General features: G+C 42.0%; 4 protein-coding genes across 6 annotated transcripts in view; 2 read left to right on the forward strand and 2 right to left on the reverse strand.

Annotated features, from left to right (window-relative positions):
• The window catches only part of stac3 (SH3 and cysteine rich domain 3), a 10,601-nt gene extending 9,073 nt beyond the window's left edge, over positions 1-1,528 (reverse strand). The window contains exons 1-3 of the mRNA XM_010796302.1: positions 1,212-1,528; positions 372-412; positions 24-102 (exon numbers count right to left, since the gene is read on the reverse strand). Coding sequence (XP_010794604.1) covers positions 24-102; positions 372-379 — 87 coding nt within the window. The 5' untranslated portion in view covers positions 380-412; positions 1,212-1,528. The remainder of the gene's footprint in view (positions 1-23; positions 103-371; positions 413-1,211) is intronic.
• A 1,696-nt stretch (positions 1,529-3,224) lies between these two features.
• mbd6 (methyl-CpG binding domain protein 6) lies at positions 3,225-16,678 on the forward strand. Of its 3 annotated transcripts, none has more exons than XM_010796303.1 (13): positions 3,225-3,426; positions 4,384-4,607; positions 5,461-5,600; positions 5,822-5,924; positions 6,523-6,694; positions 8,545-10,848; positions 11,165-12,141; positions 12,384-12,492; positions 12,667-12,806; positions 13,137-13,886; positions 14,442-14,494; positions 14,688-14,754; positions 16,164-16,678. In XM_010796303.1, exons 3-13 carry the CDS (start codon positions 5,485-5,487, stop codon positions 16,233-16,235), a joined length of 4,863 nt encoding a protein of 1,620 aa, XP_010794605.1. In that variant the 5' UTR covers positions 3,225-3,426; positions 4,384-4,607; positions 5,461-5,484; the 3' UTR covers positions 16,236-16,678. The 3 variants fall into 3 exon arrangements, with proteins under 3 accessions (XP_010794605.1, XP_010794606.1, XP_010794607.1); XM_010796304.1 differs by lacking the exon at positions 3,225-3,426 and adding an exon at positions 3,461-3,799; XM_010796305.1 differs by lacking the exons at positions 3,225-3,426; positions 4,384-4,607; positions 5,461-5,600; positions 5,822-5,924; positions 6,523-6,694 and adding an exon at positions 7,580-7,657.
• A 1,852-nt stretch (positions 16,679-18,530) lies between these two features.
• Positions 18,531-27,241, reverse strand: LOC104967306 (kinesin heavy chain isoform 5C-like). Its single transcript, XM_010796717.1, has 10 exons — positions 27,233-27,241; positions 26,188-26,275; positions 26,035-26,108; positions 25,514-25,618; positions 25,320-25,368; positions 25,131-25,186; positions 24,701-24,788; positions 21,824-21,948; positions 21,618-21,722; positions 18,531-18,746 (listed from the first exon to the last, which is right to left on the reverse strand). The coding sequence occupies exons 1-10, from the start codon at positions 27,239-27,241 to the stop codon at positions 18,531-18,533; spliced, it is 915 nt and encodes a 304-aa protein (XP_010795019.1).
• Positions 27,242-27,533: 292 nt separating this feature from the next.
• The window catches only part of LOC104967307 (kinesin heavy chain isoform 5A-like), a 10,824-nt gene continuing 10,608 nt past the window's right edge, over positions 27,534-27,749 (forward strand). Inside the window, exon 1 of the mRNA XM_010796718.1 lies at positions 27,534-27,554. Within this exon, the coding sequence (XP_010795020.1) occupies positions 27,534-27,554 (21 nt within the window). The remainder of the gene's footprint in view (positions 27,555-27,749) is intronic.

The following is a 27,749-nucleotide window of genomic DNA, read 5'->3' on the forward strand; positions in this document are numbered from 1 at the left end:
GGGGGGGGGGCTCTGTCACTCACTGTGTCTCCATCCTCTCTCACAAAGTTGTCAGGAGCGGGAGGGTTATCATGGATATCCAAAGAGTTTTTGTCCTCCTCCCTGATACACACAACACACACACACACACACACACACACACACACACACACACACACACACACACACACACACACACACACACACACACACACATTCTTCATTATTTATTATTGGAGTTTCCTATTGATCATTTAAAATGACCACAAAGTATATGATTGTTACATATCAGTCAAATGGAGGCCTGTGGGTAAAGCGAAGGCAGGCTATGTTTGGCAAGCATTACGTTGTATTGCAGAAGTCATTGAACTGATTTAAGAAATAATACTCACTGGTCCATGATGTTTGGTTGATAATGTCAGTACTTCCCCACCTAGAAAGACACAATTATAAACCAAATAATGTCAAGAGCTTTGCGGGTAAATAATATAATAATTATTGCATTTTTGAAGCAGCACGGTTGAAAAAAAGTGTAGAGTAGATTGCGTATTGAATAACTAAACTTCTGTATCGTACCACTTTATCCTCAAACATGCACAAGTATATTTACTCATTTCAACATTTATAAGGCTCTATGTTTTGTAAAATTACAGAAGCTATGAGCAAATGTTTAAATGTTCATAGAGCCAACTGTATTAAATATGTCACAGATTATATCTATAGAATTAATATTTTGAATGTTTTTTGGTTCTGTATTTTGTCTTATTTTATACATTTGTAGTAGAAAATGATTTATAAAAAATATACACAGCAGAATTACAAGTGGTGCTTGTAATGTTGAAATGATATTAACACACACAGAAACATACAGCCACAAAACACACTTAAATCCAGGTTTTTTTTCTCTTGTCTACACAGACCCATATACTGTAGGCTACATGTTCCCTTGTCAGCTTGACCCAAACTATTCTCGGGTTGTGAAATTCAATCTCATCACAGCTAAATCTGGGTGCGAGTCAGGAAAGGAAGTTCAAACTCTTGGAAGTATGACAGTAATAAAAATCAAACTTTATCAATAGTGAAAACATTCAGAATTTAGTAGATTGTCAGCTAGTATTTAAAGCTTCATTTGGCTGCCTCTGGAATCAAATAAATCAAATGTCCTGCTTTTTTAATCGAAACATATTTTTTGAATAGAAAAGCTCAAACATTAACTTCAAACTGGAACATACCTCTTTTGAAAATGTAGGAAGCTCAGAGAAAAAAAGACAACATCCAGTGTGGGTAAATCTCACTGGGAGTCCTTCGGTCCTTCACCTGCTGACGAAGACTGGATCGCATATGATCGCAGAGTCTAAAAAGCAGCCGCCTCACTTCTGGCCCTCAGGATTCTGCGTCAACACTTGGGCCCTTTCTTTATTCACTCTTTAACCTCCTTAGGTGTTTTCCCAAGTGATTTGCAGGCTGGGTTGTGATTCATAGTGTTTGTGAATTTATCTATAGTTTTGTGTGTGTGTGTGTGTTTCTATGTTTGTGTGTGTGCTAAACTGAGCACTCGTGTGTCAAGCTGAATGTTTGCAACAGCTGGGAACTTCAGAGTGAGCCCCGATGACGAGGGGAAATCAGATACCTTCTCGCCCTCTGTCTTCATGCTGCTCACTGTCCCTACTTCATCCTTTGGAGACCCAGAACAATGCACTGTGTGTCGCCTTGTATTTTAAGTATTTATTCCTGTGGTAGATGTAAGATATTTCATTAGGTCACATTGACAATTATGTGGTTTTAAGTGGAGGTATCAAAACACTTTTCTTTTATGAGCATGGAAATGTACCACAAACAATGTGTTTAAAACTAATGATTTAAATGATATTGAAGGTAAGAGAGGATTAACCAGGAGTCTTGCGTTAAATAAGCTGTTGGCCCATGCAGATGCAGGTTTTAGACAGGGCTGCTCGATTATGGCAAAAATCATAATCTCGATTATTTGGGTCAATAATTGATATTTCACGATTATTAAAAAAGATTATCCATTTACTTTGAAAACATCCATTTATTGAAAACAATTTGAACAGTATGTTTTTAACAGTTGATTACCCTGAACTTTAAGTATAATTCAACTGAAAAACCAATAAAAAAAAATAATAAAAAAATAATCGTTTTATTTAGATTGTTTTCATAATCGTTGCAAGCCAAAATCGTAATTGCGATTAAAATACGATTAATTGAGCAGCCCTAGTTTTAGATATTTCTTGGACTCATTGAGCCATATAAGAAATATCTAAAAAATAAGACTCTTGTAATGCATTGCATTGCTGCATGGAAGCCTTTGGAAATGAATGATACTTTTCAATGAAAGAAGTGCATCATTTTCAATTAAATACTCCTCTTATAAAAGGTGAACTAAATTCCCCCCACAAAAGGAGTTGTTCTTGTTGTTTGTCTATTTAAGTAATATTCGAATGGAAAACTGCTTAATTTTCATGTGAATATTTATGTAGAAAGAAGAAGCATTGGATGAAATAGAATGAGGAGTCTTATTTGTCCAGAGAGGTCATTCTATCTGCTACAAATTGGTATTCAAAGGGTAAATCTGGAGCAAAGGACAACAAATCCAACCTATACTAACTTTACTGTGGTAATATATAAAAAAAAAACATTTAAAAAAAACTATAATCTAGATGCCCTTCATACAAGAGTAATGATTCGGGTGACACCTTATATTAATGCTCATATCATCTATGATAAATTGATATTATTATTGGATCCCCTGAGGTCCTGGGGCTCATGAGCCTTTCCTGCTTTACTAATAATTAAATCTTCACTGGTCAAACCAAACATATACAAACACGCAAATAACGTCAATGCCTTGAGAGACATTTCTATATGCAATCTATTTTGGGAAACCAAAGATGAGAGTATGCTCTCTGTACCCTTTTTTTAGAATGTGATATGCATTACAAGTTATAATGTTCACACTAAAATACATGTGTAACTGGGTAGGCTTTACAAATAATGTCTGTATTTTTTATAAAGGTTGTGTTATCTGGGCTACAATTGCGCTTACTGATGCACATGAGCCTATCATTGTGAGCAGCAGAGATGAATCATGGGCCTGCTATTATTCTGTCATTATCATGTCCTCTATCAAGGAGCTCCGCACTGATGTCTGTCTGCACTACAAAGGTCCCGTTGCATGTTGGGTACAATACTCCCTGGGCGCTGTTTGCGCATGCGCGACAGAAAACTCCATTATTTTTTTTGCTCGGAATCTGTAAGAAAAAAAACAGTGGGAAACTGTGAATTTGGGATTACATGAATCGTTAAGGTTGTCGGAATACATTTGAATGCTAGTCGGGTTTGCAGAGTGGAGACCAAAGCAGTGGCTGGATAACTGTGCACCAGGAGCGGGACATCCTACAGTCTTGTTGGGACACTCTCCAGAATCAAGTAAATTTCAGTCAGTTAGCTCTGATAGCCTAGCTGCTAGCGTTAGCCCCGAGATCCCAGGCGCAGTAAAATGAAGCGTTATTGCCCTTTGTTTTTAAATCGGTCTGGCAGACGTTGCATAAACGCTGAGAACTGATTGAGCCTGCTTATACGCAGATTGAAGGATGGGATTGTTCATTTCACGGTTATTTAATGAAGTATTGTCCGTTTTCAAAACATTCTCTGGCTAGTCCGTTAGCTAGCCAGCTAACTCTTGATTCTCCCGCGAGCCAGAAAAGCGAAGAGTCCAAAACTTCGCCACCACAGAGAGAGCACGACCAGAGACAGGCTGATAGGTCCTGCTAACATTAACCGTAGCTTACGCTGTCATTAAGTAAGTGCAATATGTTGATCAAATTCATAGTGCTTTTTGCAAAGACATATTGTGTTTGGCTCGCTTCTGGAATAGTAGCTAACATGCAAGAGTTTTGCATCGGAGTGTTTTGTGCGCCTGACAGCTGTCACGACAACATAGTACAAAGTAGGATAGCCTGCTAGCTTAGCTGTTAGCCTAGCTGCTAGCCTGCCGTGGACCAGTCGTGCAGTTAATAAGATATTGTTATGCATACTACAGAGATGTCGACTCAAGCTCAACTACAATTTCCATGAAGATTTTAATTTTAAGCGCTTTCCATGTTGGTTATTTGTGAGCATATATTTTGTTTGTTGGAAAGGCAGCTGCTTATATTGTAGCTAAACATCCAGTAGACCAGGGGCCTATCCAAACACACCCTCCCACTTCAAAGTAGCCCCAGCTTGCTCTGAAGTTGTATTATTTTCGAGAGAGTAATGCATCCGGTGTAATTACTTTTATTAAATGCTTTGATTACATAAACAGCAGAAATGCTTAATTACATGAGCTGTTTATCCTGGCTGTGCCTGTCAGATTACATAATCCACCTCCACCTTACTTTGCAGGCTCTCCCATCTTCATCCAAGATCCTACTCTGATGTGAATTGAACAAATAAACCTGCAGGAGTCATCCTCTAAATTGAAGATCTGATTTATAGCTGAGGAAAATCCAGCTGTTTCGGCATCAAGTCAGGTTTTACTGGCAGTCTGTGCTTCTAATCCACAAGCATGTACGTTGGACAGTGGACACCCTAGCAAAAACAGATCGTGGCTTCTCAAAGATGACAAGGTAAGCTAAATATGCTTTAATTATTTATTTTAATGCATAACCTTGACAGCCAAGCAAAAATATTTGCCTTGGCCACACCCACTGGTAAACAGTTGGTACAATATTTGGGTTTGAAAATGCTAAAATGTGTTGAAGCTTGAATTGTCAGGAGCTTGCACACATAGGTAAAATAGTAAAAGTTGTGCATTTTGCCAGGCTTTTTGGGGACATTGAGGACAGCTGGAAGGTATAGTCTATGTCATTGATATTGAAATGATGCATACATTAAATGATCAGCCTTTGTTGAAGCATTCTTCATGATTCTGTTCAACGTAGACTGAAGTCATAATTTCACGCGTCATCATTTAGTGTTGTTTAGTTAGATAAATGTGGTGCGCACACATGCAAGTTGGAGCACTCAAGACTTTATGCAGAGACATTCGTTCATGCGTTTTATGCATGCATGTATTTATTTATTTAGTGACTCAATGTGAGGCCCAACAAACTACACTAACACTAGCTATATTTGCACGTGTGCTTTCATTTTAAAAGACGTTCAGCTAGAGTGGGATTGTGGGCCGAATAAAGAAACTTGACTTGACTATTTTAAGCCCTGATAAAGTGTCCTTCCAAATTTGTATTGAAATGTGATGCCGACTATACAATGAAACTACTGCTATTACTGATGCTGTTGGACCTTTTCATTCTGTTACTTCAAAAATAAAAGACAAACACATTCAAACAATTTAGACAGCGACAATGACTTTTTAAATACAAGACAATGATTATCTGCCCAAAGGAATTTGTAATAATTTAAAGAAAAACCCTGGTGTCTTTTCGTACACTAATATTCACATTTTGTTGCTCTTCCAAGGTGCTGGCAGGCCGCAGCTACAAAATGATGGGAGGCAGTGAGACTGTCAGTGGGGACAAGGATGGGGTCCACACCACTGCAATACACGTCCCCATCGGCTGGCAGAGGAGAGTGGATGGCGGGCAGGTGATCTATGTCAGGTGGGTTGGTTCAGTTAAAAATGATTTTTTCTCATACAGCAGTCAGGCTGTCTGAAGCAGTGATGTAAACAACAACAGCTTGCAGTTTGTAAAGCCCTACATGGCCATGAGTGAAGGAAAATCTCAAGTCTCAATGAGAATTTTTAATATTGAGATCTATTGTTGTTCATATCTTTTCTTTGAGTTTGCTGTAAAAGTTTGTCTTTTTCTTCTGTCTGTAGTCCTAGTGACACTGCCCTATGCTCTCTGGACGAGGTCAAGACCTATCTCTTGATGGATGGCACCTGCAAGTGTGGTCTTGAGTGTCCAATCATCATCCACAAGGTAAAGGAGGCCAATACGCTTTATATTCATGTATGGGTGTTGTCTAAGTGTGGTTACACAGACAACATACATACACTGTTGGAGAGTTGATTGTGGATCTCTACACATATTTTAACATCTTGAATTCTCTTCAAATTCAACTGAAGTGTGGTCGGCTAGTTATATTATTCATTTGTTTGGACACTGAGGATATCAATACATGAGTTTTGATATTGCTGTAGAACACTTACCATTACAAGACATTGTGTTTCCATAAAGAAACCATAACATTAAGTCAACTTGATGGTGATATGTAAGTAGCATGGAACTTAGTTGCAGCACTGGAAGGCTTTCGTTGTGAAGAAGATGCAGACATTTGACATTCCCGCATGTATTGAATTAATTACCCATGACAAACTTTTTGAATGAAGTTTGTCCAACTGTATGGAGTCATGATCAACCTTTAAATGTGTGAGTGCACATAGTCTGCAATAAGCCATGATCGGTGTGTGACTAATGCGTGCAATCCCCACTGGTTCCCTGTCATACATTTAATGAAAAGTTATGCAAAGATTTATCTCAGAATTGACTAAACCTTGTGTTATCTTGCATCCTGCAGGTTTTCAACTTCACTGTGGGAGTGAAGGTGGAGCAGCAAAGCCAGCCATTAGGCAAAGCTGAGCAGGACATGACCAAACTGTGTAACCATCGCAGGAAAGTGGTCGCCATGGCAGCTCTCTGTCGGAGTATGCAGGCCTCACAGCTGCCCTTTGCCAACCTTCATCATCCAGGTAACACGCTGCTCCTGTACCTGTCACACATTGTTTAAAGGAACATAAACCAATTTATTAAAAAAAGTCAACAGAAACTGATCAGCATTATTATTTAAAGTTTTACCTAGTACAACAAAATCATCATTTCTGAAGTATATCTTTGTATATTTGGTTGAATGGGCGCAGTTCTAACCATATGTAGAGGGCTGCAATGGGACTATGATCTCACAGGTCCCATGGAACCCAACACAAAAAAAAGTATTTAATTTATGAAGTTTAAATTAATTTTGAGATCATTATTGGTCTTTACCATGCATTTTTAAATTGTCCTCCAGTAAACCACATGCCTGAAATACAGAATCAGATGTTTCACTTTAGTTTCTTGCTCCTCGCTCTTTCGTCTCCCATTTCCTCTTTGTCCTTCTCTGAAGTCCCTCATGTTGGTGTCTGTTGTACGGGAGTCAACCTCAGTAATCAGAGAAACCGTAACATGATCCATATCCATGTTTAAATAGACCTGTATGGATTTAGCTTGAAGCAGTAAGAACAGAAAGATCCAAGTGTTTCTAATTTCACCGTGGAAAGGGGCAGACATACCGCTGAGACTGTTTTTCATAGTGTGTGATCAGAAACATCGTAGGAGTACACGTGATGGTATGGAGGTCTCTGTCAGAGAAGTCAGCAATAGGTGGAATTCCTGCAGTGGCAGGTGAGTGTCGGATTTGAAAAACAAGTGCCAGACATAGCCTTTAAAAACAAAATAAAGTTTTTAAATAATAATAAATGAATAATTAATGTATTAATAATAAAATATGTTTGGGGCTTTTTGCTGCTAATGTGCAGCCACAGAGACAGGGAAGGGATAGAGAGAGAGATGTGCAGCAAAGGGCTTTCTGCAGTAAGGAGCCTTTGTACACGGTGTGTCCGCTCTACCAGGTGAGCTTCCGGTGTGCCATGAAAACTACTGATATGTTCATAACGGTAATGTACTGCCTTGCTGAAACCGAAGACATTAGGCAAAAATCACGTGCTGTCATTTGTGATCATTTTGTTTGCTCAGATGATTTGTCTTGCTTAAGTTTATATCCAATAAAAAAAAAACCCTCAACTTCCCGGTTTGAAAGGTGAAGCCAGCATGATGAGTCTGTAATCTGTGAAAATGCTCTCTGTGATTTCGTCTTAAAACTTTAATACTCTCTCAGTGCGTTTTTCACTTCATGATTATTATTGAAAAAAATGTGGTTGCCATAACGATTTCTTCTTCCGACTTCGGTACTTTGCTTCACCCTCTCGTATCGTCTCTGCTTAAAATAAAGTGGTGCCGTCACTGTGACTACATTCACTTTTTATCAATTTGTGTTTTTATAACACAAATTGTCTAAAGTGCTCATACTTTATTGGGAAAATAACAATCACATTTTGACAATGAACACAGAAGATCAACAACCATCATGCCATGTACTAGGTTTATGAACGAAAGAGGTATTCAATGATTGATATTTTCCACAATGGGCTCTTTAGAAGAGCAATGTGTTGCATTCTGTGGCACCCACTTTGCTTTCACATGGGACCAATTGCATTTTGTGCAAGTCATGGCTAATGAAAGGTATCTGTTCTTCTTCTTGTGTTTGTAACATTTCCATATATGGTCGTTAAGACTGATAATGGCCTCAAGATTGCACACCAATTACATCAAGCATCAACATGCTCCTCCTGAGCACTCAGATATGGCAGACTTTCAATTCTCAGTAATTTTTGAATAGACTGTATGCAAGACCTTTTATGAAAGCAGAGAAAGTGACTTCACCATAACCCATATTTCCTGGCAAATTGAACTAACAACGATATGTGTGTGTGCCCACATCCAGAGATGAGCAGTGGATTGGACAGCCGGGATTCGAAGCGAGTACTGTTGGAGCGTGAAGAGGACGACCATGGCATTTACCATCATCCCAAACTCCGACCCCACAGCAACCTCCACATGACCCCCTGTGCCAGCCCCAAATCCTCCCACCACTTCATCTACCCCTACAATGGCTCCTCCCCTGTCCTTCACACAGGCTCAAACTCTCACCATCCACTAGACGCTTTGAGAAGACTCCATCCTTCTTCCTCCTCCAGCTCCTCCTCCACCTCCTCATTCCCAGCATACAGCGCTGCCCAGAGGTCACCCCGCACCCCCACACCTCAAGGTCAAAGAACGCCCAAAACCCCCGAGACGCCGGGCTCACCTCGTCTAGGGCCCCTCTCTTCACCTCCACCCTCTTCCCCTATGGGTGGAGGAGGAAGAGGAGCACAGACTCACGCTTATCACCCTCATGGTGTCATTGTGGGAGGTTCCCCCCTCTCTCCGTCTCCCTCCCTCTCCCCCTCTATCTATAACATGAACTGTGTGTCTCCTCACCAGCGCTCCCGCCACCCTTCAGCCTCTCCTTCCCCCATCTCTGATCAGGGCGGAGGCTTCACAGCGGCGGCAGCAGGAGGACTGATGGGAAGCAACTTGCATCAGAGGAGGAAATCCTCCTCTTCCTCTCCACACTCCCCTCTCCCAGGTGGCTCCCCAAACCCCAGCCCCCACTTCCCCAAGTACAAGCTGGAGGACATCTTGGAGCAGTTTAAGAACTCAGGCAACAGCAGCACTAATAACCACCACCTCCTGATCCCTACTAACTCCTCATTACTGACCAACCAAAGCAGTAGCAACCCTCTCTCCTCTAAGCCCTCGAAGACCACCTTGAGTCCCATTCAGAGCGCAGGACCACCAGGTTTTGGGTTGAACTCCGCAGGGACTTCTAGTTTACCTCTGGGGCCATATCTGAACCACCACCATCACAGCCATCAGGGAAAGGTGCCCCACCCGGCCTCTTTCCCTGCGAGCAGCCTGCTCTCCGCTGCTGCTAAGGCTCAGCTGGCTCACCAGATAACCCAGGGCTCAAAGGCGGAGGTCTTGAAGGAGGCACAGCAGCAACAGTCATCAAAGGTAACAAACAGCACTTTACATAACAGCCACTCCCCCTCCTCCCATGCTTCTACTAGGCCTCTCTATCCCTCCCTTGCAGCGGCGTCCTCCGTCCTTTTCCCTCCCTCCCACTCTCTGGCCCAGTCCCTGGCGTCTTCCTTGCCCCACCTGCCCCCCGTGGCAGAGCGCAATGCGTCGCACAGGAAGAGGCAGCGGCGATCTCCCACAGTGCTCAGCATGCTCAGAGACACCCAGCAGCTGGTTAATGGGCCGCGGAGGACCTCACCGGGAGACGCCATTTCGGCTACAGTCATCAACCTATCATCCTCTGCTTCCTCTACCTTCTCCTCGCACTCCTCCTCTACCTCAGCCGTGCAGAACCAGAATGCTGCCATGTTAGAAAACCATCACCATCTCATCTCCGGGAGGACACAAAGGCTCCCTGGTCCCAGACAGATGGCCCACCTGTCCAGAGCTCCGCGACAAACGGAGGCTCTGGATTTCACTACAGGCTCGACAACTACCCCTCTTGGTTTGGACCCTCCAACCCAGCCTCTGTCTGCGCTGTTGCACCTGCTCAGTGTGCAGAACGCACAGGCCTCTGCTTCTGCTCAGGCTACTGAAGGAGGCAGACACACTCATAAACAAAGCCCCAGGCGCTCCCCATCTTCTCCCGCCCCTCATTCTAAGGTGAGGCACCCACAGACTCGGTCGCCGTGCCGAACCGGTAACACTAATCCTCCCCTATCGGTGCTACAGCCTCTTTCTCCCCCCCCCTCACAGTACAGATCAGTGCAGTCTCCATCGCGTCCTCAGTCCACTAAATCCAGTCCTCTACACAGACATTCTCCATGTTCTACAGCGCTGTCCAACTCACATTTAGCTTTACACAACAGCAGCAGCCCGTCTCGGCATATGTTGCCGATTCCCTACTATCATCCAACTGAGCATCACATTCCTACAATAGACTCTCTTTCCCAGACTCCATTGCGGGAAACGGAGATGGGTAGTAACAGCTTATCTACATCAGAGGACCTGAGTCATTCTCAAGACAGTGTTTCTATGGCGATACCCAGCTCCCCGAAGCCTCTTGATCTTAGCAACCATGTCCTGGCCCTTCTCGCAGCATCTTCCACTGCACCCCCGGGGGAGGGGAGCTCCCCCGACCATACCACTGATGTTGTGATGTCTTCCCAAGGAAACCCCACTGCAGGTGAATATATTTTTCTGTTTGTGGTCTTGAGAACTAACCTTCATTTGATTGGCATGTTGAAGAAATAGGGTTAATCATGGTGCGAAACACTTTCAAATATTAAGCATTGATATGAATTGGTGTTTTCCCCCCTTTACTGTATGTTATTGCTTCCTTGTTAATGCAATGTTATGTAGCTAACTGTCTGTCTCTCGATGCTTTACTACAGTTGATTCTTATATAAAACACTGCACACTGCCCAGCTTGAGATGCCTTTTATAAATGTGATTGATAAGACAGCCTGAACAGAAGTACATGATTTGTGTCTCTGTCACAGGAACAGAGGAGTCTAGATGTGTGGACCCGAAAGTGACCAAACCTCCAGCAGCCACGAGCCCTGGACCCCCTATCTCCTCCCGTCTCGGGGATAATCCCAGTCCTCATACACCTTCAGGGGTGGGCGACTCCACCTCTCACTTACCTCTGGCAGAGGCCTTCCCATTCATGAACCAAGAGCAGCTGCTTCAGCTGCTGTCATCCACAGGAGGTCTTCCATCCCTCCTGGACCCTGCAGTCCTGGCTTCATTGCCCCTCGGGGGGCTGTGGTTGGGAGGGCAAAATGCACAGATACACCCTGCCAATGCAACATCACAACCACCACAGACTCTTGCAGAGCAGCATCATTCAGAGCAGCAGCAGTTACTGATGCAGCACCAAGAGACGCAGGATCATCATCAGAAGCAACAGCACATGAACACCAACCCCCTGTTCCCCCTGCTGCCCTTGTTGAGCGGGGCCCACGGGGAGCTGCCTCTGAACCTTTTGGGCCTGCTTAACCCACTCCTACCCCCAGGCTCAACTCATACCCCAGGACAGGATTCTGATTTAGGACTATCAGAGAAACCAAGCCTTCAGGCTCTGCTGATGGCCTCCTTGTTGCTCGGGCAACAGCATGGGCCTTTGTTACCTCTGTCTGGGCTGGGTCAGTTGAGCCAGGTGAGCCTGGAGGTTCCTCAGCACATCCCCAGCTCTCTGGAGGGCCTCACCTTGGATAAGACCTCCGGGCTCCTGGATCCATCGGCCCTCTCAGCCGCGGGGCTCCTGGAGGGTCTCCTCCCCCTTCCCCCAGGAGCTGAAGGCTCTTTGCAGGCCCTGCAGTCTCTGCTCCTTTCTGCCGCTCTTCCTCCTCCCCACGCAGCCTTCCTGCCCCTCAGCCCTGCCCTTCTCAATGCTGCCCTGAGCTCAGCTGAGCTCCACCCGCACTCCCACACCCAATTAGCTCCTGCACAGCAAACCCATCATACCCAACCTCAGGTAGGCTCTCCTTTCTCCCGTAGCTGCTTCCTCTGAGCTGCTCCTAGTTCCCCTTCAAAACCTTTGAGCTCATTCCACTGTTTTCCTCAACTCAAATATGTTTTTCCCTACATTCTTTTCAAATCAAGGCCTCCTAAAACTAATTATTGACTTTTTATTTTATTACTTTTTAACTTATTTTTGTATTGTATTTTCTCCCCTGACCCTCTAACGAAACTCCTTTTTGGTCCTTTACTCTACAGGTACCCACTGATGCTGGTGTTGACACCCTCATCCCTCTATCCCTTCAAGGCAAGGACAACCCCCTCCTCCAACAGTTACTGCCCACTCTGCTTAACTCTGCCCTATTAGGTGAGTTGGTGCCCATCCTGTGTAACAATTGTCTCTCATGAGTCAGTACACTAGGAATAATCGAAGTTATACCAGGAAAATCAATGAACTGCTCTCAGTAAATATACTTTAAACGATGGCATTGTTTAGCAGTAAGCCATTATGTGAGCTCATCTCTGAAATGTGTCTTTGCAGGAGATCTTTCCGCCATCACAGGCCTCCACAACATGTTGGGGATCGGAGCAGGTTCCCTCCTCCTGCCGCAGACCTCTGCGTTGGGCATGCCTCTGCTGCATGGTCCTGATGGAGCCATCAACCTGCTCAATAACATACAGGTAGGTAATGAGTATGTAGTGGATAATAATTCATCGAACAGCTTCTTATTTACAACCCGCCATAATCATTGCAATGCAAATCATGTGGTAATCGCATTGTCTGTCCAAATCTTTCAGCCCTAATGTGCCAAATACATGTATTAAACATAACATTTAGTCAAACGTAAAATAAGTATGTAATCAGATTCCCAAATGTGAACAATTCTTTTTTTTCACCGTTCTTTTCTCGCTGGCCCATTACATCATTTCCCAATATGGTAGGAAATGTTGATAATTAGCTTTTGGATTCTTTGTCTGTTATTGATTTTCTTACCTTGTGTGTTCCTCCAGCTAAACCTTGCACCACCATCAGAAGGAGAGAAGCCAATGCCCTTACAGGAAACGCAAAACCCTTCCCCACAGGAAGACATTCCAGCCAATCAGATGGCTCCCAGTCCTGCTCGGGTTTCAGCCCCTGCACAGGGACACACCCCACCCCCACATCGGGGCTCTGAGGGCAGGTCTGTCATCGATCCCTACACCTCTTTCATGGACACGATTTATACCTCCTTCCTTCAAGTCAGCGCTAAAGAGCAGGAAGGCAGGGGCCACATGGGGCCGTCTGACCCCACTTCACCCTTCTGTGCCTTACCACCCGTTTCTTTCCCCGTGGAACATCACACCCCGTCCACCTCTGTCCCCACTCTGCCCCAGGCCAGTGCCCCGGTCTCCCTCAGCCCCCGTCGGGCCTGTTCCCTGCGCAACCCAGACTTATCCAGACTCAGCTTGGAAGCAGCAGCCCATTCCCCAGCCCAGGGGACGCCCAAACCCACTGAGGAAGGCTCTACGTCACACTTACAAAGGAGACGGGCTATGGTAGGGGGACATACTCACCCAGAGCCTCCTCTGCCATCTATATACCTAGAGGAGGCTAAGACAGACTATACAGGGCAAACTGCAGCTGTGTGCCCCTATGTGGAGGCAGGGGTAGATAGGCAGGGGCATCTTCCCCACCCGGGGTACCTCAGTCCCAGGGATGGGTGCAGTGGGAGGCCCAACGAGGAGACAGCTGGGACCTTGATGCACACCGAGCAAGGAAGGGTGAGTGTTTCCTCTAAACTTTATAAAAAAGATGGAGGCAACCTTTTGCAAGAGTCTGACCTGCAGATGATGCTTATCTTTATTCCTACGTGATATAACTGACAGCATTTACAGAAATGTCTGATGGATAATAGAGGCGGATGCTAACTTGGTTCCAACTCTACGGTCCCTTCTTGGATTGGGTTCACTGGGAGGATCTTCTTAAGTGTCTGTTGTCCTAATGTTTTTAAGGCTGTTCCTCCTGGCGTATGACCTGCAGTTATTACAAATGATGGGATTTATATCTTCTACACTCGCTCTGAAGAACATCACACCGATTACTTTTCTTATTTTGCCATTCTGTGAGACATAAAACCAATATGTGTGTGAAGTATACCTGCAAGGGAATCAGATATGTTTTATATATGTTACTCTAAAGATGTTTATATCATAGTGATTCTGCACAAATATCGTACTGAGACACCAGACTGCATCTATGGAATAAAAGAGCAATGTAGCATCAGGATTGACTTATTAAATGACTTCTGATGAATATTTCTGATTTGACCTCCCAAGGATCAAGCTGGAGCAGCGGGTGGAGCCAGAAGAGGAAGGAAAAGGAAACAAACGTAAGCGGTTTACTTGTCAGACACGCTTTAGAATTGCCTGGAGAACTCAAGTTCCAGTCTCAAGACTTGGCTCTGTAATGAATCAGTGCGTTAAGCTTGTTCTGATATTTCATAATAACCTGCCGTCAGGTTGAAAGTGATTTCATTGTGCGGTAGAGAGTATTTATGTGTTTCCTCTCTTTGTTTACATCAGGCTACAGAATGTGTTAGAGGACTTCAGAGACATGGATGCTACAGCACTAGAGGAAACCAAGGCTACGGTAAGACCCCAGCCCCACCTCAGACCTGCAGACCTGCAGACCTGTGGTTTAGTCAAGCACAGGTTCTTAATAACCCCTAGCTAGTATTATGGAACTGTTTTGAGTCTGACTATTTCCAAGCCTCCTGTCTTACATTTAGACCTTTTAAACCACAAAAAATGTTGATGTTACTACTACAGCTTGGGATTTTATACCCATCCTATGACTTTCCCTCTAGCACCCAATGAGGTTCACACTTGGTCTTGACATTTATTAAATTGATTTTCACGAAATAGACATGTAGGTTTCCCTTCAGGATTAATTAATTAATAACATGATTGATCTCTTAGCTTTTCATGTAGTGCCATCATCAACTCCAAATTTGTATTTGTACTTTGGTTAAAGGTGGGGTAGGTAATTCTCTTCAGAAACACTTATATTCCATGGAATTAACATCCCGATAGCAATGAATACATGAAATGCTTTGACAATAAATACATTAGAAAAATGTCATCTGTGGAAGCCGTGGCGCTGTAAAAAGCACGACCAATCATCTGAGCCGGCCCGGCTAAAATAACTGGATGACCTAACTGCCTGTCAGCCTTCCATCTCGTGCACAAACTTATCTCGTGCCCTCATTTGTCATGTGCGCGTTCGTGTGTGTTGGAGGAGGGGCTCTGTAAGGAAGTCTGAAGGAAGGGGCAGATTTTTTTCAGCTGCGTAGTTTCAAATTCTAGAGCACTCGAGCTGGTTTCTCCATTCTTACCTACCCTAGCTTTTAATAACCAAATACCCGCAAGATTTTTCACAGCCTCAGTTTTCATTTTTATTCAAATTATTACTAAAAACAAAGATAGCCAACAGGATAAATTCACCTGCCAAGCAATAGCATGTTAGCATTGTTATTGTGAGCATGTTTTCCTGCAAGTAAGCATTAAAGTAGCAATTGCTCCAAGTTCATGTAAATCCTGTGTTTTCATGTCATCAAATGACTGCTGTACAAATGTGATTTACATATGTAAGAAACTAAATGAAAGTGTGAATTAAGGAGCTTTCCATAATACCACATGTAGGCATTTGAAGATATACAAATTAAATGTCACGATTATCCTGACCACAATACTGATATTCCTCCCATAATCACCCCAAGTATGCTTATAACTGATCATTGCATAAAACATATTTAAACTGCTCGTCCTTACATTTTGCTCAGACAGAGAGGACCCACATTGTCATCATAAAATTGTGTATTTTAATCCAAAAAGTTATGAGTTCTTCTTGTACACGTTGGCTAAAGTGCTGAAAACTGCAAAAGCAGACCCTGAGTCAGTTTGAGGAATGGCAATGATTGTGCAGTTCTGACTGCAGTGGTAAAGTCTTTCCACTGCTGGGGGGCTGCTCTGACTGTATTTCTCTGTTTCTCGCTGCAGACGGTGCTGCTGAAGCCCGAGAGGTCGGTCCGCGGCAGGAGGCGACGAGGCGCCAGGTCTCAGAGGCAGTGATTGGTGGAGGGAGCTGTAAGTCAGCTGTTCACCAATCAAAGGCAGCCAGACGCCTCACTTTCCACCTCCATCTTCACCACTGTTTGAAACTTTATTTTATTGATTCAACTGCACTAATATTATGCTGTTGTTATGGCAACCACGATGAAAAAAAAACATAGGAGAGAGATCTAGTCTGAAAGGTTAATTTATAAGTAAAAAAGGTGAGTGAATACTTTCACTACTCTTAGTTGTAGTTCACAAAATAATGGTTGCTTTACTTTGTGATCGGAGATCTGTTAATGATGGTTGGTGAATTATATCTATAGGAAAACACAAACATACAACTGTTTTCTTATCAGTGTATAACTGTGAGTCAGGAATAAGCCCAACTACTTGAACGAAACTCTGTTGAAAGTGTGTACGTGTGTGGATGTGTGTGTCTATGTGTCTGAGTGTGTGTGGACAACAGTGCTGTTGCTGAGCCTCTCACTGTCCAACGGTTAGGAAACATGTCATTCTAGTCGATGAGACCCGTCTGTAAGATAAAGGGTTCTTTGCGGAGGCACACAGGTTGCATTTCATGGAAATGTTTGGAAGGTTTTCAGAAGGTGCTGGAAGAGAATATAAGAAGGAACACACTTGAGTTTTTTAAAACTTTTTCCCATATAAAATATGTTTTATATGGGACAAGCCAAGGATATAATGTTCACCGTGTCAGGTTTCATGATCAGTTTACATCAACCAGCGGTCACACAGAAATGTAATCATAATTTCTCGTGTCCTGTGAGATGTTTCGTGTTAGTACATCACTTATTATTATTTTTATCGAGAAAACATTCATTTAAGAAATGAAGTCCTTTTGTACAACTCTTCGAATCACGTCATAGGTCTGGAAGGTCAGAGAAATGATGTGAATCGGACACCAGCCACAAAAATTGAATGTGGAGCAATTCAGAAAAAAGGTAATTTGTGGTATTTTGCTAACCCACTGTCACATGTTGTCAGTTGTTGCTGAGATTCATTCAATGTATCTGTGGTGTGATGGAGAATATTTATTATATCTGTCAAGCCAATACTCACCCAAGCTTCACTCCTCAGCCATTAGATACATGTCTGGAAAATATATTACATTCTGAACAGAAATATCAGCAGGAATCACGAGTTAGTACAAAGTTTAGTATGTCCTTTGGTTGGTTGAACGAATGGCTGGAAACGTAACGCACGGGGAGCGACGACGTCTTACATGTTGGTGTGTTTCTGTGGATTTGGAGTGAAATCCTCCCTCTGTCTCCTCATGTCACTGTTTGAGCTCTCCTCCACACACTGCCCTGCCCCAAGAGTACTGGCATCTCTTGCTGTATTTAAAAGAAGAATAAAGAAAAGTGAAAAAGAAAGCAGATTATGCAATTTCTACACTTGGAGATTTGTACATATGTATAGTTAATGTGTTTTATTTTGATTTTATATTGTTAGAGAAAGAGACAAGAGAGAAAACAATGAATTGTGAATTTTTCTGGGAATTGTAATTAAGTATTTTTCTCATTCTACCCTTTTCTTTCAATACTTATGTTTAAAAAGACGATTCAATTGTGGACTGTAGCTTTCTTTTTTTATATGGGAGTCTTTTTTTATTTAATATTAAACTATTTACAGAAAATGTACCCTGTGTTGATTTCTATTCTGAAAAGGATGTGATAAACTTCGTTAGCTTATAGCCATCTGAAATGTAATTTGAACCCACCCATTTTTAAATAAGGATTTTATTGAACATGGTGCCGTTGCAGCAAAAAATGTTATCAAGAAATATGTTCTTATTGCCCTTGGAAGAAGTCTCGTATTTGCACTCAAGTAACATTACTTTTGAATATACACAATTTAAGGAGAACAACATATACAAGTTTACTCTACTAACAGTAACATAAATTCAGTTTGCAGATAAATCTTTATCTTTAAATGAAAACTTAAATGTATGATTATTAGAGAGATATGTTTTCTGTTTATGTTCTTTCTGTTAATCGTTTTTATCAAGATATCTTTTAAATAATGTCAGCTTTTATTATAAAAATTCCCTTTAATTAAAAGATCTGCTCAATATCACAACATTATATAAACAAGAATTTGGTTACAGAAACATACGCATATGTTTTTGTTAAAAATATAGAGCATTGTGCAGCCTTGATCAGTAAGTGCTTAATGCTTTCATTCTGTATTGCATTTTTATCACCAATTTGTTTTCACTTTTTACATTGTGCTGTGTCATCTCAGTCTCCTCAACTACTGATGCTCCTTCAAGGTGAGGCATTAACTCGTCTTTTAATCAATAATCTCCACTGCCTTCCCATAATGGTTCCTGATGCCTTCCAAGAAACGGCCTATCAGATATGGTGGAGAGGGGCCAGAGGATGACTGAGGGTTGGTCACTGCATCATCGGGCTGGCAGCTGCTGCTCTGTAAAGTAATGACACGATGCTTCGTGGCGCTGCATGTGAGGATGTGACGCTGCAGCACGAGGCTCTGCTCTCCGCCGGGCTGTGAGGATGCTGAGCGGAGGATGACGAAGCTGTGGGTACCACTTTAAAGGCACGGATGCGGACCACGCCCTTCCTGTTCCCACCGATAGAGGGCGCTGTGGCGACATAGGCAGGCCGATCTTCAGCAGCTTTACCTCACTGCCCTTCCAACAGCATCTCACCTTCAACCGGCCTCACGCGCAGCCACCACCACACCGCGGAGGAAAACAAGACAGAGACGGACAGTGGACAAGAAACCACCAAGATAAAGCCACCCGGTCATGATAATTATTTAGGGTTTCCGTTTTGCGGTTTGACATTAATTTTGCTGCCCGCCTCTGCGACACCGAGCCATCGTCCAGCTGCACACCAAGAAAACGCCTCCTCTGTCAGCTCGTCCGGATAAAACCAGCCAACACCTCACAGTCCTCTCGACGCAGCAGGACGAAGTGACTGCGCTTCTCTCCTCGGTTATTTTGACGGTCAGAAAGGCCCGAGCAGCGACGGGTCGCCCGCAGCCTCAGCAGCCTCTCCTCCGCTCATCAGCATCCTCCTCCTCCCTGAATCTACGCAATGGCCGATATCCCGGCGGAGTGCAACATAAAAGTGCTGTGTCGCTTTCGTCCTCTCAACCAGTCTGAGATTGTACGAGGGGACCAGTTTATCCCCAAATTCTTAGCAGACGACAGTGTCACCGTTGGGGTGAGTAAAGGGAGGCGCTTTGTTGTGCATGCAGGCCCCTCCTCAATAAATCATCAGCCCCACTCCTCTGTTTGGGTGCTGGGCTGACATCATTATCGGTGCAGCGCAGGGAAAGATCAAAGCTTTCAACCTTAAAATCTGTTTTTTCCATGCATGACAAAGCAAAAACACATGAGATGTTGTTACGTGCGCAAAGCCTTTTGTACCAGCTGATGAGCTCTGCCCTGTGAAGCCTGTATGAAGCCTAGCCAACACCTTGTCACCGTAAACAGACGTTATTATGGCACTCTCCTAAAGACATGGAGATGCTAACACATTTAGCTGTAAATCATTCATGGCCATACCATTATTTATAACCTCTATTTGAACAACACTCAAGGTAAATACAGCTGCTATATTCATTGTGTTTTTTTGTTATTTAGCCTAATCAGCTTTAATGCTGCCATATAAGGAGGTCAGCTTACAGTACACTATATTTCTCCTGTAGTGATGGTTCATTCATCAGCAGCTGCAGACAGATGGTGCAGAGCCTGCATGGTGAGGGTCTTTAGATGTTGAAGTTGGGAGAAATGGGGCCTGGTGAGCTGGGTAGACCAACATATGATGATGCTGCATGTCTTGTTTACCCTGAAGTTGTGGATTTTCTATGGAAATAATCTATAATTCCGTCACTTTATATTCGGAATGTTTAATAGCCAGGGAGCATGAGTGAACATTGCCTTTTTTTAATCAGATCTTTTTGGGCCATACAAAAAACGTTATTTCTTCCAAAAAAGGAAAGCGGCCAGTTCAATCTTATTCCAGCGTTTCCAATACAAATCAAATGATTTAAAGATTATGTTTTGGTGCCATTTCTATCAATGTTCTACTGAAGAGTAATCTGTCTGATTCCATTTTTCCCAATACTGTTAATAAAGTTATATAAGGAAGGTTAGAGTACACAACGACACATAAAAAGATATGTTGTTGTGATGTTTTTTTTTTTTTTTTTCTCATACTGATATTCTGAACAATCTGTGCTTATTGTATTGGCTGTAAAGTGTCTCTAATGTAGGCTATTTTTATTATATGTACAGCACTTTGGCTCGACCAAAAATCGTTTATAAATGTGCTATATAAATAAAACTTGATTTGATTTGATTTGAAAATACATGAATAAGAAATTAATACAATCACAATTGGAGGCAACTAAACCACAACAACTGAATGTGAATGGGATGTAACCAACAACATCAATTGTTCTTCTGATAAAAAATTAGATACATTTTACATTATTGTGCACTCGACTTTACACTAATGATAAAAACCTTTATTTCTAAGCTTACTAAAAACTGCCAGTATTTAGATTGAGCATTTTTCTGAAAAGGCCAAAAATAAAAGCAACAAGTTAGCAACGTGCCAATCTAAATACTGGCAGTTTTTAGTAAGCTTAGAAATAAAGGTTTTTATNAATAAGATAGATTCAGATGGAAAGGAGAAGAAAAAAGATCCGAAACACAAGACAATTTGGAACCAAAAGAATGAAATGATGCTGGAGGTAGGTTTTATTTCATTCGTGATTTTGACACTAATTCATCAGACGATCATATTCATCATAAATGTACACTTCCCCGTTTCTCTATTGTAGATTATAATAGGTTTAAAAACTGCAGTCCACAGTGTCAGAAAGAAAATGCTGCATCCATCTAATCTTATAATTGGAGGGGACAATGTTGGCATTTGACAGCCAATTGGCAGAAACAAAAAAAAGGTGCAGGTTCTTGGGAGGGTGCATTTCATCAACTATCGACAGCTATCGTTCATGAGTTATATAAATGAGGGAGGGGGTTATTTCCTACAGTATACGAACTTGGAGGTAAACAGGACCCTTCCAGTTGCACACGTGTCAATTAACCATTGTATTTAAAATCCCAGAATTTTAAAGTAAGAAAAGCTTCAGTTGCCGATAAGGTAGATGTGTTTTTCACTTAACATAAATGAAGAGAAATGGCAGCTTCTTACTTATCTCACATTTGGCACAACAATCACAAACAGTGTACCAAGACAAGACCAAGACCACTATTATACCACTGTTTAGCTGATTTCCTTGAATCCATATCTGTGTTTCTGCTCAACTGTTTTACTGTAAATCACGAGGCACACAGTCTCAGCTGTTCCTACTGAGGTTAGTAGGGAGAGGATAGCTCACCGTGCCCTCAGCCAAAGCAGAGATGACGTTTCCCAGAGCAGAGAGAGACTTGTTGATGTTTTTAGCCTCGTCCAGGACGGCTCCTGCAGCGCCGGTCTTACTGACCTGGAATAAAGAAAAGCGTGAAGTCAAACATGAGAGGAACAGATTCATTTGAAGGAGCTCCATTGCAGGTTTGGAGATGTTTCAAAAAGAGGGTCTCCTACCTTCTCACTTCCAGCCAGATCCACCAGGTAGAGTTTTCCACACAGTTTCTGCTCAGTCTCCACATGCTCCTGCTTGATGTTGATCAGGAAGATGCTGTGGCTGCGAGAGCTGTGCTCGTTCATGTCTGCGCAGACAGAAGAGACAGAAGAGTCAGGGAAACGAAAGACGAGGAGGATTCCCTGCAGTCTTTGACTTTCTGATGTTGCGTCCATTGTTTTATAAAACACATTACCATCAGTATTAAGAGAAACTATTATATTGAAGAAATATGTGTGTATTTAAGATCTTCCATGTCTTTTTGTCAATTGGAAAAAGCATTACTGCAGCAATATGCTATCTTTGTCTCAGAGAGCAGATAGCGAGCAGCGCTGATCTAACCTCTGTCCGCCCGACAGACGACAGGAGGCTCAGGTTTCCCTACAGATGATATCTGAGGCAGAGCTCAGTGTGGTTCATTAGCCTGCTCTCATCACAGTGAGTCAGCAGGCGTCAACCAGGAAGCAGGGAAGAGGCTCCTGAATGCAGCATTGAGCAAATCCGATCCTGCTGCTTACAGTCAGTCGATCTTCAAAGTTAGATTTTAGCAGGATTTGTTTGTTAACATATAAGCAAATGTTTTAATATATATATTTTTTTTTTTAAGAGATCAAATTGATTCATATGGTCACATTGAATGCAATTTATCTTGGTTCTTATCATCTCTCTAACATGTTATTACATCCAAAGCTTACACAATCCAGCTCATACTGTCTTTGCCTGTTACAACATCATTATATAATGCTGTCTATTTAAACTCTTAACACACAGGCAGAAATGAATATGTATAGCGGTTCTGCCAAAGAACAGGCTGTAGCTCAGTCTGAAGAAGTTGGTTGGGACACATTTTATTGGCCTGTCTGGGAAGAGACAGCTCGTAGTGCTGCTCAATGGACGGATGATTTACAAAAACCATGTTCTTTAATAGCAGCCTCGTCCAGACCAGCAACCTGGGCTTTCATCTTTTAGTAGCACCATGCAGAATGCTGACAGCCAATCTGAGCCGAGCCTGTTTCTAAATGTACTGAACTCTGTTGAACTCAAATATCTGATCATATTTGAAACATCTCTTTTTTTCAGCTTACATCATATACAAACAGCTATGTAGAGGACATCACCCTCTATTACAAAGCTTGGACTGGAGATATCATAGTCCCGAAGTGCATACTTTATTTTGATAGTTTATATAACATTTCTGCCGCTCCTCATTATAAATGCATACCTTGGCCTATTATATTAATGTCATCATTATCACGGCAATGATTCCGTTTTATGGAGATTAAGGCGTCACACAGAGAAGCAGGAACGTGCAACATTTCCTACTGATAGAACAAGATGAATGAGATGTACCAGATGATTAGAATGTGGTTCACAATATGCTGAGTTGATATCTGGGATATTTGTGGTAAACAGCAAAACAAAATGACCTATTTTATGCTCATTAAAGTTCTTTTATCCATCATTTATGGCACTGTAACATTTGACTGTATGTTCATAACATATTGTGGGTTCTTCAAACTCGTCTGTATGCACATGGGTCAATTCTACAGCACAGATGTTGCAATGCCTGACAGTAAAAGTTACTTTCTAAAGAGTACAATCTGATCATTGAAAGTCTGATGTGAGGACAGGTAAACAAAGAAAGCACTGAGGCCCAAAATGCATTAACTCTGAAACAAAGGAGAAGTGCACAGGTTGAGATTTATTACAGCGAAGCAGTCTTGGGGTTTCTGTTGAGCACTGAGTCACAAAGCTCATCTGTTACTCACTTCACCCTGTGAGTCAGCACGGGAAACAATTATTGTTTTGTAATGTTTTCTGCAAGGGTAGTTCTCAAAGGATGTGCCTTATGGTAGTTTTACCGATTAATATACTTCCAATGCAATGCAAAACATGTCTTATTATTGCTTACTTAAAAGACATGACAGTGTTGTATGATTATTATTATTTTTCAGTTTAATGGGCACAATTGTTTGGCAAATGAATCAGATATCATACTGACAAAACATAGAAGGACAAACACTATTAAAGCAATTTGATGGATTGTATTTGAAGTACAATCAGTGTGTTTATTAGTAATTAGGTCCCATCTTTTATACACTATAATGAAATATGGTGCAATGAAGGTTAGGCATATATCTGACCTTCTTATATGAGCCATTATCAATATTTTATTACTGAACCGAGGAGTGAGTCAGCACGGTGGAGGCTATAATACAGTGCAGCAATAACGGCTCAAATAGCTTTAATTGTTTTGTTTTTCTAAGGTTTTGTAACATACATTAAAAATAAACTTCCTGATGACAGTTTGCTGAATAAAGCACCGTTAGAAACCATCTTATTCTGTGTGTTACTGGGAATGACTTTATTTCACTCACGGCTGCAGGCAGAGATGTTGTTTTGCTTTGTTACTATCTCCAAACCCACATCAACTCCCCGCTGATGCCAATTACATTACAGTGAACTCTCTCTGACAGAATCTGTTTTATTTTTTTGTTAACGAAAGAAGCTTTAAAATGATAGCGTGCTGTAACAAGAATATTACATAACAAGACACAATAACAGGCTACATGAACGCAGTGGTAGCTTTACGCATCAGTGACTAGTTGTGAGTGTTACTGCTGCTACTCAAGATAAAAGGTAGATACAGAGGTAGAGGAACAAGATAACTTATTTGATTGTCAAGGTGGTTATTGAAAAGATATTTCCCTGAAAGCATTTGTCTTTTGGGATGTTTTCATATGAAAAATCATGATTTCCCTCTTGAATTAGAATATATGTGCCTGTGCATACCGTACATCCTGCTTTGCAACACATAGATTACATTAATAAAGACTCACTGGTCACAGCAACATGGCGGGCAGCTTTGCCTTGGTCGATCACATCCATCACCTCATCAGGGCTGGAGACAAAACGCTCAGTGCATCCCTGAGGAGAGGAAACAATAGGAAAAGAGAGGAGATGAGATGAGAGGAAACGACAGGAAATGAAAGGAGAGGAAGCAAATGGGAATTAGAGGAGGGGAGATGAGAGGAAACGACAGAGGAGAAGAAAACAAAAGGAGAGGAGAGGAAACGAGACAAAGCCAAAGGAAACAAAAGGAGAGTAGATTCGAGGAAATTAGGGGAAAGGAGACAAGAGGAGTCGAGAGGAGAGGAAACAAGAGGAGCGGAAATTAGAAAATAGAAGAGAGACAGAATATGATTCTAAATGAATACCATGTATTTGATGCAGACCTTAAAAGGCGACATACAAAAGATATTCACAAACCTTGACAAATGGCACCCTGTTCTTATCCTCATGGACCGACAGGTTGGTCTTCGTCACTGGAACAAAAATTGAGAACCTTTGAATTGATGAGTGTTACAAAATAGTAGCTACATTAGTGCTTTCTTAGTTCGAATTTTACAAATCAATAAAACTGTTGCAAGTGATTCAAGAAGTGTCATCAGCCCTTACCATCCAGAAGGTCACGGATTTTGTCCATGTAGATCTCAAAGTATGAAACCTTTTGGAAGAACAATAGAGAATCCAATTTAGCTGAGATTGAAAGGTAACATGAAATCATCACAACACTTGAGATTAATAAAAGGAGCAAAAAGGAGAACAGACAAGACGAAACAATAAAACTAATTTAGGTAAAAAAGCAGCACCTTGATGTGGAATTCCAGGTTTTCATCCATGGCGAAGATGTGGTTGAAAATGTCCTCGGCGATGCGAGGAATGATACCCATCTGGTGAGGGTCGTGCAGCTTGCCCTGAAACAGGAAGTCAGAGATAAAGGTAAGAAGTGGATGGTGATGGTTATCAAGGGTCAGAGGTTAATGGAGGACAGTATGATGCTTGGCAGTAAAAGAGAAAATGCTATCCTGGCAGAACCACAGAGTCAATGAAAAATAGACCAAGGAAAAAAAGATTGGAAAAGCCCCTCTGTTAGACCTTCCAACAGTTTCTAATGACATTCAAATGCATTTGAATCTTTATCAATTTGTGAAACTAAAGTGCAAAGTTGTGACAAAGACCTAAAACTCCCAAGAATGTTTATAAATGGGGAGAAACACTAAAACCAATTAGCATTAGCAGCATTAGGCACATTCAGCCCTCCAGATCTGAGTGTTTGGATCTTCTTGAGGTTCACTCGTAGGAATATTTGAGCTTTAATGCTCTACTGTACCTCCATGGTGTGGGTCTTCCCGGAGGCGGTCTGTCCATATGCGAAAATAGTTCCATTGTATCCACCCAGAACATCTGAGAGAGCGACAGAACAATAAATGAGACCAACACACATTTCAAAGTGACATGTTTTGACGTAGTTAATTATCCGTACCCTTGACAATCTGCTTGGCGCAGGTGTTGTAGACCTGCTCCTGGGTGGTGTTGGTTGGAAACACTCGATCAAACACATAGGACTTCCCCTGTGAACAACAACAACCAACACTTTTAAAATAACAAAAGATAAAAGGTGTTTTAGCCAAATTAGGATTGTTCAGTCTAGTCTTAGGATATTTAATTAAATCAAAGATGGATGATTTCAAATCTTTTTTCCAGCAGTGAGTCATTGGAAAATTATGTTCGCCCTGTGAAGTGGCCAGTAACTGATTTGTTCTCTGTGTGGATGTGAAAGAAAGAATGAGATACACACTCATATGAAACGGGTGATTCATTTTAACAGAGTAAAACACACATTGATGAAACCAACACATGTTGCTGTTTTTGTCTAAATAAAATAATTAAAAGCGCCCATATGATGGCATGCAATCAAACATTATTCACATTCAAATAAATATGTCTTAAAGGTTGAAGAACTGTCTCTTGATATCATAATTTATCTATTGTTTTAATAAAACCTTTCAAGATATTCAAATGTGTTATTTTCTTATGACATGGCAAAAAATCTTTGTCACCCCAGTCTGAGATCATTCAATCTGTGTGGATGGTTTGTAAAACGCTGCTTAATCTTCCTAACAGTAAGTACACAACAGAAAGAGATGATATCAGCAGTAAGCTCTGCAGCGGATCGTTCCCCAGACAGTCAGAGCCATATTTCATCCAGGAGCTGGCAGCCTCAGATAAAACACCGAGGAAAAAGGGAAGCTATTTTGAGTTTTATATCCATGTGTTAGAAACTACACCAGCTTTATTAAATTTAAACTTTGCATCCCCAAATAAATCATCTCCTCCCAAAAAACAAACTGTCCTGCGTGACAGACAGACGAGTGACTCAGCCGTGACGATCCCCGCTGCGGAAACCCAGCCAGTAAACCCTAAACGTCCTGACCTGAAACAGACGCCACAGTGCAACACAACATAATGTGAGCAGCCAGAACATGAGCCATATTAAATGTCATTAACAAATTGACTCATCTGCTGACCGCCCCCATCACAGGTTGATTTAGAGAGAGACTTTCCGTACCGGGACGAGGGAGGAAGGGAGGAAGAGGGACAGAAAGAGACATAGAAATGGAGGTGGATGAGCAATAGAAATATAATGGTGAGAATCAACGAGGCAGCCACACAATAGAGAGGGAAACAGTATGAGAGAGACATGTAGAGACAGACAGATGAAGCTGATGAAGAGGCAGAGCAAGTCAGTTGCTGATGCATGAGCTCGCTGGATGATTATTGATCCACTCTGTGGGCAATTAGAGGATCAGTTTCTGACTGTCCAACATCATGCTGAGAGGAGAGAGGAAGGTCAGGCCGAGAGGTTTCCATGATGGCTGGAGAAAGTTTGAACATGATTCCTCTCTCTGCAGTATGTCTATCAAATCAAATCAAATCAAGTTTTATTTATATAGCACATTTATAAACGATTTTTGGTCGAGCCAAAGTGCTGTACATATAATAAAAATAGCCTACATTAGAGACACTTTACAGCCAATACAATAA

The sequence above is a fragment of the Notothenia coriiceps genome, unplaced genomic scaffold, assembly GCF_000735185.1.
Source record: "Notothenia coriiceps isolate Sejong01 unplaced genomic scaffold, NC01 NC01_scaffold00037250, whole genome shotgun sequence".
Lineage (NCBI taxonomy): Eukaryota > Metazoa > Chordata > Actinopteri > Perciformes > Nototheniidae > Notothenia > Notothenia coriiceps.